Here is a 10,493-nt window from a genome sequence, read left to right as displayed (position 1 = left end):
TACAAAACAAAAACAATTATCAACCTGCTTTTCTTCAGTATTAATTATTACTAATGGATAAACTGGATGTGTTATTGAAATACTTAAATAACAAAAAATAAAAACAAAAAAGTTACCAAGTGTTTTACTGGGGAACTTAATTTAAATCAGTTTACTTTGAACTATTTGGATGTGAAGAAAAGTGAATAGAAAGTATGCTGCATCTTTCCTCATGCATAAATGCGTTAAACAAGTGTAAATATTAGACAAAGATAACAAAAGAAACCGAAAATGTGGAGTTTATAGAGAGTGTTTATTATAAACGGGAAACAAAATCCAAACCTACGTGGCATTGTGTTTCAAAGTGTGTCAGAACAGTAGAGAAATCAGGCTCCTATTTTAATTTCTGTAGCCTGAAGATTTTATATTCTAAATTTGGAGAAAATAATGAACAAAAACGGATTTAGTATTTTCAATTGAAAATCAAATAGACAACTGTTATTTTTATTAAAGACTTTTGCATCTTCAATTGAAAATCAAATAGACAACTGTTATTTTTATTAAAGATTTTTGCATCTTCAATTGAAAATCAAAAATGCTATAGGTTTTTGGTTTTTCATCACTGGTTTCTAAATAAACCAAAACATGCACAGACCTTGCACTTCTTCAAAGGTTCTTCCTTTTAGTTCTGTTTTTAAGTTGGTGCCATATGTAGGCCGAAGGCCTTAAAAACACCAGTCCACAGTCACACATCAAGGGCATCCTGCACTTTTTATTCTCACTTTCTTTCACTGTCCGTCCACGTTGATTTCCTCTCCATGGTTTACCGTTTATGTGGCGCGTTAGAAGTTTTGCTCCAGAGAAAGTGTCACCGCAGCCGACGCAGATGTAGTTCAAGGCCTCAGCGTGCTGAACGCAGTGTCGCAGGAGGTGCAGCTGGTGCCTGAATGCACGGCCACACTGGCAGAGGTAGGAGCGCTGGCCTCGATGGAGGTAGCGGTGGCTGATGGCGAAGGAAGGTTGTCGGAAGACGGCGCCACACTGCCTGCAGCGGCAGGGCGTTTTAGAGCGCCATCCTGTGTTCATCCGCTTCATCAGAGCCCACTCTTGGCTCTCGTTCTCAAACAGGGCTAGAATGGAGAGCGTTGAAGAAGCTACTGCCTCGGAGCCCTGAGCGTCTGGAGTCGGGGTGGCGGGATCTACATGAGCCTGACCAACACATAGATTCCTCTTAGCAGCCTGGGTTTGGACGCTCGTGGCTCCTGCCAACAAAGATGAATCAGCAACGATGTACTGTTTGGTGCTGATTTCAGATGAGTGAACGTTGGTCAGATGGATTGACAAAGCTTTATCAGATGAGAAGAAGGATTTGCATATTTTGCATGCTTTCGGCATCGACTCGGAGCAGAAGAGCACCAAAGTGGATTTGACTCCCCTGGGACACGGGTGGCGGCTGAATGAGTTCTTGGTGGGGAGAACCTGACCACAGCTGTGACACAAATACAGAGGCATGTGATGTTCCTGTAGAGCGTCCTCAGTAAAAAAGTAGTGCTTGCACAAAACACACTGAAACTTGTCCTTCACCCCACGGCAGTAAAGCAAATGGCGCTTCACCGACCTGAAAGGTCCCCGACCGCACTTGCTGCAGGTTTCTCCATTTTTGATGGGGGGAGGTAGAGCAGTTTCCTCAGAATCAGAGTTTTCAGAGGTTTCACAAGAATCGGACGTCTTCTCATCAGAGTCACTTTGGGTGACAGTCTCCTCATCATCTTCACCCACTTCGTATTCCACAGTGTACTCAGATGTCTTGGGATACATCTCCAACATTTAATAAGTACTTAAGGTTTGATACTGAGCAATAGCGATCAGATTTTGTGCTTTGTTGCACAATAATATGACTAGAAATGCTCCACCATAAGAGAACACAATTTAGAAATAAGGAAAAGGCTGCAGTGTGGCTCTTTGCATGCCCCCAAAGTTTTCAGTAGGTAGAAAAAGATTGATGGGACAACAGTCATATGGCTGCATTATCCAGTGGCATGGTGTGAGCCTTCAAGCAATGAAAACATTTCTCCAGACCTGGCAGAGGCTTTGGATTTTGCAGTTCTGAAAGTGCAACATCAAGCTGTAGATTTGTTTAGCCACTTGCCAAACATTTGGTGTCTGACTGTTCACGATTCACCTGGGAATATGTAGATTTACCCACTGCTCATCAGCGGCATCAGACACACGGAGCTGCCCAGGGCAGCCTCTGGCTCCCTGGAAATTAAGTAGAGAAGGTTTCATCAGTTCTAATTAGAATTTGAACATGTCTAACATACACATCTGTACCTCAAAAATTACATAACGGAAAAATTATTTTATCTAAGTAATAGCTTTTAAAAATATTATACACATTTATTGCACACAGAACAATATATTTCAATTATTTCTGTTAATTTCAATGAAGTGAAATTAAAACCCAAATTATTTTTTTTAAATGTGCAAAGAACTACAGAAGAGTGATATTATGACAATCTCTGAACAACTTTGTGTAAGACCTCCAGCCACCTGCCACTGACAGCCTTGGGAAGTATGGTAAAGTTATTGCTAAAGAGTCTGACTATTCACAATGTGCTGCATCCAAGCAGAAGCATGTCAAAATAACTAATTTTGCTGGACGATAAATCATCCCAGGAGTTATCGCAATAAACGATAAAATTGTTGTTTTGAGACCATTTTCAAGTAATATGATGGCAATGGCATAATATTGCAAAAACTCATTTGCAAAGATCAATAAACACTAAAACTGGTGGACATTTTAAATATCCAAAATAAATAATCAAAACATTGAAACAAGTAACATGAATGTTAAAGTTTTTGTAAACAAAATGATGATGATTTGGGGGCAAAGATCTGTGGATCTTAGTTCATTGTGTCTACCAAAGTCCTTTCAGCCATCTACAAGAAAAATTTACATTTCATCTAGAGCTTTATAAAGATGCTGATTTTATTTCCCAACAGCACTTGGTACCTTCTCACACCCCTAAAAGTACCAATTATTTAAAAACCAGGGAATTATAATGCATGATTGGCTAGCAAACTTACCTTAACTAGGTGCCATTATTAGGAGGAAGATGAAAGTCATCAGACAAGCTAAGAGCTGCTATTAAAGTAACCTGAAAAGCCATGCTATATTGATGCAGTATGAAATTGATGACTATGAAAGGAGGCCATAACACAAATTATTTGATAACATATATATTTTTTTTAAATGTATTATTGGTCTTACATAATATTCCAATTTTCTGAAATTTTGGTTTTCATTTGTTGTAAATAATTATCTAAATGAACGGGAGTAAATGGTTTAAATATATCACTCTTTATGTTCGTATCATTTTTCTTTATTTTGCTAAATAGCATTTGAACACGTCTCACTTTCTCACGTTCTTAATATGTAATACGTAAGAGTACATTTTCACCATTATGAATCTAATTTTATCCACTTATAAGGAACAGTTTTGTTCATGTCCAAGCTAAGTTTGGTTTAAACATTAAAAGTTACCATTTACGAGTTAACTTTTCATATGTGTGTAGCCTTACGGCGTGGTTAGCGTCTACTTAATACGGATTTTTCACACTTTCTGTCCATATGCTTTTAAAGTGATACACCTTGGCTCCTAAGAATCTGATATCTGGTATCTATCGATTTACAAATTATTAAATAATCCTAAAAAGACCAACACGTACAATGTCAACATTAATTGTTCATAATTTTCCCTCAGCCACGTGTAAATACTAAACCGAATGTTAAAAAGTATTTCTATTTACAGCAATGTTGCTAGGTAAATTAGCAGTATATCTAACTACTTGCACAGGTACTGTATACTTACCAACGGTTTTCTCTTGGTCAAGGGTGAGCACAGAAAATATAATTCCTCACATGAGATAGATTTAAATAACAAAACATTTCACACTTTGAAAAATTACGTTTATGGCGTGGGTCAGAAGCTGTGGTTTAAGTAATATTATAAGTATTGAACTTCACATCAAAACGGATAATAAATATATATTAAAAAAAAACTCAGATATTTTCAAACTGGGGGGAATTTCTTGATGGCGTCCGAGAACATACCGGTTCCACCCACATCCTGTGTAGACCGGAAGAGGAGAGTGTACAACTATCGCAATGCATAATTATGTTCAGAGTAGCGATTCTACTTGAAATCTGACTTGACAATATATTCGACCGCCATTAAAATTTACAGTTTTGTCACATGACTTTAATATGTTTTAATGTATTTTGTTGAGATTTGTGTGATAGGCCAACAATTAAAATAGTGCATTACTTTGAAGTGGAAGGGAAAGGTACAAGGTTTCAAAAGTATTTCCAAATGAAAATCCGAAAATGGAGAAAAGTATTTGTACTTACCCCGTGAGTAAATTCTTTGTAGAACCAGCGGTTGATGCAAATACAGAAGCAAGTCTATTAACAAACGTTATAAATAAAATAACGAGTATATATATATTCATATAAATATTAGCAAGAGGAGAACACTAAGAACATATCTAAACAAAACCGATGTGTCGCGACTCATAGTGAGCGGAACTAATTATAAAATGCACATTTTAGTACGAGCTTGTTTGGTAAACGGAAAAGGCTGTTTGTTTAATTGCAAAGCGATTTACACGCGAGCGGAGTTATATAGTTCTTAACTATTACCGCCCCTGCGTACTGTCACGGTGAGCATAAGATTGATAAACGAGCATACCACCCGGAAGTGCTAGCTACATTTGTTTACAAGTGGGCTATACACATCGACATTGATTGAAACTATTTAGTAATTTGTTTAACTGATTTCCTACCGTTAGATATTGTATATTTGACAGCTGCTAATATGTCAGAGTCCGGTCACAGCCAGCCCGGGATGTACGGACAAGGGAGGAGAAGGAGGCGACGCCGGGGAGAGAGAGATGGACCCCCTGGACAAAATCTGTCTGGCCCTAGCCGCGATCGGGAATACCAGCCGAGAGAACGAAGGGTAATACCAACACACACTTTAAAGTAGGAGCCACGTCCTGTTTATAAGATAAACTGTTAACATATGTATGTGTGCAAATTTGTGGTCAGGATGGAAGTGAGGATCCACCAGGCCCCCTCATCCAAAAAACACCCATTATTCTTGCAAAGCCTCCAAGTGAAAGGGTAGGTCAGTTTGTTTTTATTTAGCTGCTTTTTAGAAAAGCCTTGTGGCATAGCCTTGTGTCTATGACAAGGCTATTAGGGTTTCTTACCCTAATACCACGTGATCATTTCTTATAACGTTTTTGCTTTGGGGTATTTTTCTAAGGCCAAACCATCACAGAATGCACCTGTTAGTGGAGCTCCACTCCTGGAAAAGCCCATAATGCTAATGAAAGCCAGGGATGATGGAGGGAAGCCAGGGACACCTCCTGAGGCAGCAGCTCAATCCTCTGGTCCTGGACCTTCCAAGGTAGAAAGGGAAGGTCAGAGACCCACACAACCTGTTTATCAGATCCAAAACCGAGGAATGGGGGCTTCTGCATCTGGCAATGCTGTAGACCGTAAGTCAATATAGCTTTAAAACCTTATTTTCTGTTTCAGTGGTGTTTAAAAATCCCTATAATTTATTTTATCTCCAAAAAAAAGGTCTTCACTCTACAGAAAGTGAGGAAAACAGAATATAAAGCTATTAAACTAGCAGTGTCTGTATATTTATTTATTTAATACTTAAACATTTACTGTATAAACTTAGAAAAAAAAGTTTCAAGATTTCTTAACTGATATTTAGTTGCATAACCACTTTTTTACAGTACTCATGGGCAGCTATAGACTTTGATCACCATGGACCTGGTTATTTGTTGAGGCATCCCTTTTGGCTAGCATTCAATCTATTTAAATGGTAGTTTTCCGATTTGCAGTTTAAAATATTTGATACCTGATTTACTGAGCATTTCAGAGAGCCTTGCACTGTAACCAAATTTTCAGCCTCCAACCTCAATGGCTGAACTCCAAATTGCTCTTCCTTTGAATGCAGTCCTTTCATTGAAGCAATCAAAAGGATCCTTGTCACAGCTATTGACAAGCAGTTGTGACAATGGCTTCCTATTACTCCACTACACCTTCTAGTTATGTATTTATTGTTATTGTATGAATATAATCTTAAACTAAACCCAGCTGAATGTTGTGTAATAGAAGGGGAAATTACTTCTTTGTTTGTGATTTTCAGCCATGGTCGGTCAGTCTAAACTCCTCCATCCAGAGAAAATGAAGCACAGTATTAAGCTGGTGGATGATCAGATGAATTGGTGTGACAGTGCCATGGAGGTAACGTTTCTTTTTTACTACGTTTAACTTATCAACGTGTAGTCGTGGGTTAATGAAAAGGTTTGATTTAAAGTGTGCAGAATGAACTGAGAGAAAGTTGTGTTTTGTTGTGATGTGCTGCAGTATCTGAGGGACCAGACGGACATGTTGGTGGTGGGAGTCATTGGCCTGCAGGGAACTGGGAAATCAACCATTATGTCACTGCTATCTGCCAACACACCCGAGGAAGATCAAAGGTAAGCTTGGTGTTAGCACCTAGAATAAGACAAACCTTACACTGTTCTCAATTTCATTCATTTGATGTAATTTAACTTATCAAATGAATGAATCATTAACTTATACTTTTATATAAGCTAAATGATAGTTATAGTGAAATCCACCTCCATTAGATGCATAATGACTAATGTTTTACTCTTGATTTTAATTCTGGATTATCATTAACTGTACATATGTTTAACTCTATTTTGTCACTTTGTACAGTGTAGCTCTAGATTAATAGGGAGTTTAAGTACTCGTGCTTGTGTGTAAAACGTCTGGTGCAATGCATTTTGAAAAAATTGAACCTGCATTATGGAATCTCAGTTTATCTAAACTGATATGCAAGACTAAAACCAGACTCTTTTCTCAACATCATCTCAGCATAAGACTGTGAAGTATGTATTGTATCAGAAATATAAGAATTTTATTTCTGGTTAAACTCTCCTGAAATTAGTTTTCCCATAAAACTAAGTCTAAAGCATCACAAATGAATATTTAATGTGGCAGGTTTAACACTATGACTGTCACTTGTTCATAAGCAGAAATATTTCCAACCAAAAAATATCTGTGTTTTTGTAACAAAGGTAAAAGTGTAACAACCTTTTTTTCAGTTCGCTGCTAGACAGCAATAGGTGGACGGTGGCAAGAACTACATTGGCCTCATGATGCACTTTGACATACAGTGTCTGTAGTCTATGTGTTTCAAGTCTGCAAAATATAAAAAATAAAAAAAAAATATATTCTTTATAAATACAATGTCCCTTCTACTTATTACATAAAAATAGTTGTGCACTGTTGGTGGAATAATATTTTCTTCTGTGCAGGAGTTATGTCTTTAGACCCCAGAGTCAAGAAATTAAGGAAAGGGGAGGCAATCAGAGCACAGGTATAGATTTCTTCATCACTCAGGAGAGGGTCATCTTTTTGGATACACAAGTAAGATGTTTGTTTGCACGCACTCTAATTGAGGATTCAGAAGAACTGAGTAGGAGCTTTATTTTTTGTAAATGCATCACTTCTTTTTTTGTTTTTTTTAGCCTATTCTCAGCCCGTTTATACTTGACCATGTTATCAACAACGACAGAAAGCTGCCCCCAGAGTACAACCTTCCTCACACATATGTGGAAATGCAGGTTTGTATCTGTCCTGCAGAGGGCAGTAGGCTATAGAGTATGCAGTATGAATCTTTACCTCAAACCCTTTAATTCATTCTTGAATGAAAGTCACACAAACAGGCTGACTCATTTATTCCTTTTAAATCTGCCAACAGTCTCTTCAGATCGCCGCCTTCCTGTTTACTGTGTGCCATGTAGTTATAGTGGTTCAAGATTGGTTTACTGACATAAACCTGTACAGGTAAGCACTTGTTTTTGTGTTCTTTTTGATTGCTTAAGCTTACAAGAAAATACAAGACAGAGTGATTCCGATTACAGCCAGAACACCCCTTTCTAAAGCAATGCAAAGTATGTAATTTATGTCTTTTGAGTCATGATTCTGTACAATGGATGTTGTGTAATGTTGCTTGTTGGTAGGTTTCTGCAGACTGCTGAGATGTTGAAGCCTTCCACCCCATCTGCAAGTCATGACAGCACCGGCTCCTCCGGCAGCGACGATGGTGCAGAGTACTATCCTCATATTGGTGGGTGTTCTTCTGGAGCCACAGAGGCACTGTTCCATATCAACCATATTTATTCATCTTGAAAATAAGAATGTCGCTACTCCCCCCACCCCGCTTCGTCCAGTCTTTCTCCAGAATAAGTCCAGACGAGAGGATTTCTGTCCGAGAAACGTTAAGAACATGCATACGGTGGTGGACAAATTGATGGCATATTCTCATCTTAAATACAAAGGTGAAAAACTCTACAAATACTTTTCTAAAAATGTTTGCTTCTAAAAGCAAAGTATTCTGAAATATCCAGTTTAAGCTGAAGCTATTGATAATATATAGCGGTTGAGTCTTTAAGAGTAAAGCAGTTGTTGCAATATGAGATTCAACGTCACATATGCTTCAAGATAAAAAGCATAAAGTTAGGTAATTTCTCAACCAATATTTGGTGTTCTTCACAGGTACATTGTCTATGTTGGATTGCAACATTTTTCCTGGACTGGAACAGGAATACCTTGATACTGAAGTCAACGTGTTTCTGCTTCCGGCCCAAGAAAATGATGGAGAGGATAACTTGAACAAAACAGGTTGGTTAAAAAAACACATTTATATCAGAAAGGGAACACTTTGTCTTCTGTCACTGATTTAATTTCTTTTTCCCACTGTTTTTAGGAGCAGGAACGTATCCGCTGTTCTCTCTGCTGCCGGGTTACAGAGGTCACCCCACCTTTTCCACCATGGTCTCCAAGCTCCGCAGTCAGATCCTGGCCATGCCTCGCTGCCAGCTGTCCCACACCATTCTCACTGAGAAAAACTGGTAAATATCTCACACTGTTTCAGTGTTTGTGTTTTTCTACTTTAATCATCACAGATTTTTTTTTTCCCTATACCACAATGTAAAAGCAGAGGAATCTCAAAAAAGCACATTGTTTTCAAGGTGTAAAGTATTTCCCAGTAGGTTTGGATTTTAATAAGCGTTATAGTCTCTCAAAAACTGAGTATTCTTTACTGCATCTGTTAAACTTTAATAATTTCAGTACAGTTGCAAATGTAACCACATTAAGTGTCAGCATGGACTTGCAGAGCTTTGTATCCTCATCTTTTTAAAAAAATCTAATTTCCACAATCTTTATTTTGATGTTTTTCTTTCCAGGTTTCACTACGCTGCACGTATCTGGGATGGTGTTAAAAAGTCATCGGCCCTCTCAGAGTACAGCCGCCTCCTCTGCTAAATTTTTGATCTTCAGGATAATTTTATATTGATATTATCTGAAGAGGCATCTGAAGAGAGGGACTCATTCACTCAAATGATGCACTGTACAGTTTAACTTGCTCCACTCAGCACAGTGGTGGAGGAGGGAGAATGTTAGAAGACAATACTTGTGGAGCAGTGTCTGTGGTAAAAACTATTTGTAAATTCTATTTCAAGAAAAACACAAAATAAAAAAAAATGTTGAATTAAACTGATTTAATGTGTCTGTTTATTACAATAGAAGACTGTTACGTTATTATGCTTACTGTAATGTTGACTAAATCTACGGTGAATTGTAAATAGTCTTCAGGTGTACGTACACGCTTGATGGCTTTTAAAAATTCAAATGTAAAATTAATGTATTTTTTGTTTTCTCAGGTGTAATGACAGTGATTGTTTGTGTAGTTCAGTTTTATTTAAGCTTAATTTATTGTGCCTTGTCTATGATTGACACAATCATCTGTACAACCTTAAATGTTTTTAGAGATATCCTTACTTTTTTAATAAGTGGCACAAAAGGATAGAAAATATCTGAATTTGAACATATCACAGCTTATATTTTAGTGGTCAAAAAAGGACTTGTTTAAACTATCAAAACGTTACAGGGACTGAGCTACATATATATAAATAGCAAGGTTTTATTTTAATATTATAAAGATGAAGTTTGTCAAAATCTGTTTATTTCTTCTTATTTTATTTAATAAGCTGTTTCTCCAGATATTTTTTATTGATGTATTAAGTTCTGTATGCTGCTCTTGAGTTAGTGGTTACCATAGCAACCAGTCCTCACATTTTTGTTTTTAAGCGTGTTGCAGAAGCTGCTGGACTGATGTTTACTACCAACTTCCCTTCCTATTTTGTTAGGATAAATACAGTGTGTGTGTGTATATATATATATATATATATATATATATCAAGATAACAAGGAGGGAAGTGAGCCAGCTGTCAGAGCTCCTAAGGGGTGCAATGAAAAGATCAGTACCCAAGAAGTACAGCCAGATGCCCATACCTGAAGCACTCGAAACTGCCAAACAAAGGCAGCCGCCTAAAGAGATACACAAGAGAGAATG

General features: G+C 37.5%; 2 protein-coding genes across 4 annotated transcripts; one reads left to right on the top strand and one right to left on the bottom strand.

Annotated features, from left to right (window-relative positions):
* Positions 1-273: 273 nt before the first annotated feature.
* Positions 274-4,629, bottom strand: LOC103143128 (zinc finger protein 616). 2 transcript variants are annotated; one of them, XM_007559546.2, is made up of 2 exons: positions 4,391-4,629; positions 274-2,238 (listed from the first exon to the last, which is right to left on the bottom strand). In XM_007559546.2, the coding sequence occupies exon 2, from the start codon at positions 1,804-1,806 to the stop codon at positions 646-648; it is 1,161 nt and encodes a 386-aa protein (XP_007559608.1). In that variant the 5' UTR covers positions 1,807-2,238; positions 4,391-4,629; the 3' UTR covers positions 274-645. The 2 variants fall into 2 exon arrangements, with proteins under 2 accessions (XP_007559608.1, XP_007559607.1); XM_007559545.2 differs by lacking the exon at positions 4,391-4,629 and adding an exon at positions 3,852-4,349.
* Positions 2,981-9,636, top strand: smg9 (SMG9 nonsense mediated mRNA decay factor). 2 transcript variants are annotated; one of them, XM_007559544.2, is made up of 14 exons: positions 2,981-3,163; positions 4,849-5,000; positions 5,090-5,164; positions 5,310-5,544; positions 6,210-6,307; positions 6,431-6,543; positions 7,390-7,501; positions 7,603-7,698; positions 7,836-7,921; positions 8,098-8,204; positions 8,308-8,415; positions 8,633-8,758; positions 8,844-8,988; positions 9,325-9,636. In XM_007559544.2, the coding sequence occupies exons 2-14, from the start codon at positions 4,857-4,859 to the stop codon at positions 9,401-9,403; spliced, it is 1,524 nt and encodes a 507-aa protein (XP_007559606.1). In that variant the 5' UTR covers positions 2,981-3,163; positions 4,849-4,856; the 3' UTR covers positions 9,404-9,636. The 2 variants fall into 2 exon arrangements, with proteins under 2 accessions (XP_007559606.1, XP_016530546.1); XM_016675060.1 differs by having other exon boundaries at positions 2,984-3,163; positions 4,864-5,000.
* The last annotated feature ends 857 nt before the right edge of the window (positions 9,637-10,493 follow it).

Source organism: Poecilia formosa, unplaced genomic scaffold, assembly GCF_000485575.1.
Source record: "Poecilia formosa unplaced genomic scaffold, Poecilia_formosa-5.1.2 Scaffold105, whole genome shotgun sequence".
In the NCBI taxonomy this organism is placed as follows: Eukaryota; Metazoa; Chordata; class Actinopteri; order Cyprinodontiformes; family Poeciliidae; genus Poecilia; species Poecilia formosa.
The sequence above is the reverse complement of the archived record's forward strand: the minus strand, read 5'-3'. Positions and strand labels throughout refer to the sequence as shown.

Bases quoted from the DNA above. Each gene is read 5' to 3' on its own strand.
- smg9 (XM_007559544.2), top strand. From the start codon at position 4,857: ATGTCAGAGTCCGGTCACAGCCAGCCCGGGATGTACGGACAAGGGAGG. The intron at 7,922-8,097 runs GTAAGCACTTGT...GCTTGTTGGTAG, and splicing joins ACTGACATAAACCTGTACAG to GTTTCTGCAGACTGCTGAGA. The intron at 8,205-8,307 runs GTGGGTGTTCTT...CGCTTCGTCCAG, and splicing joins AGAGTACTATCCTCATATTG to TCTTTCTCCAGAATAAGTCC.
- LOC103143128 (XM_007559546.2), bottom strand. From the start codon at position 1,806: ATGTTGGAGATGTATCCCAAGACATCTGAGTACACTGTGGAATACGAA.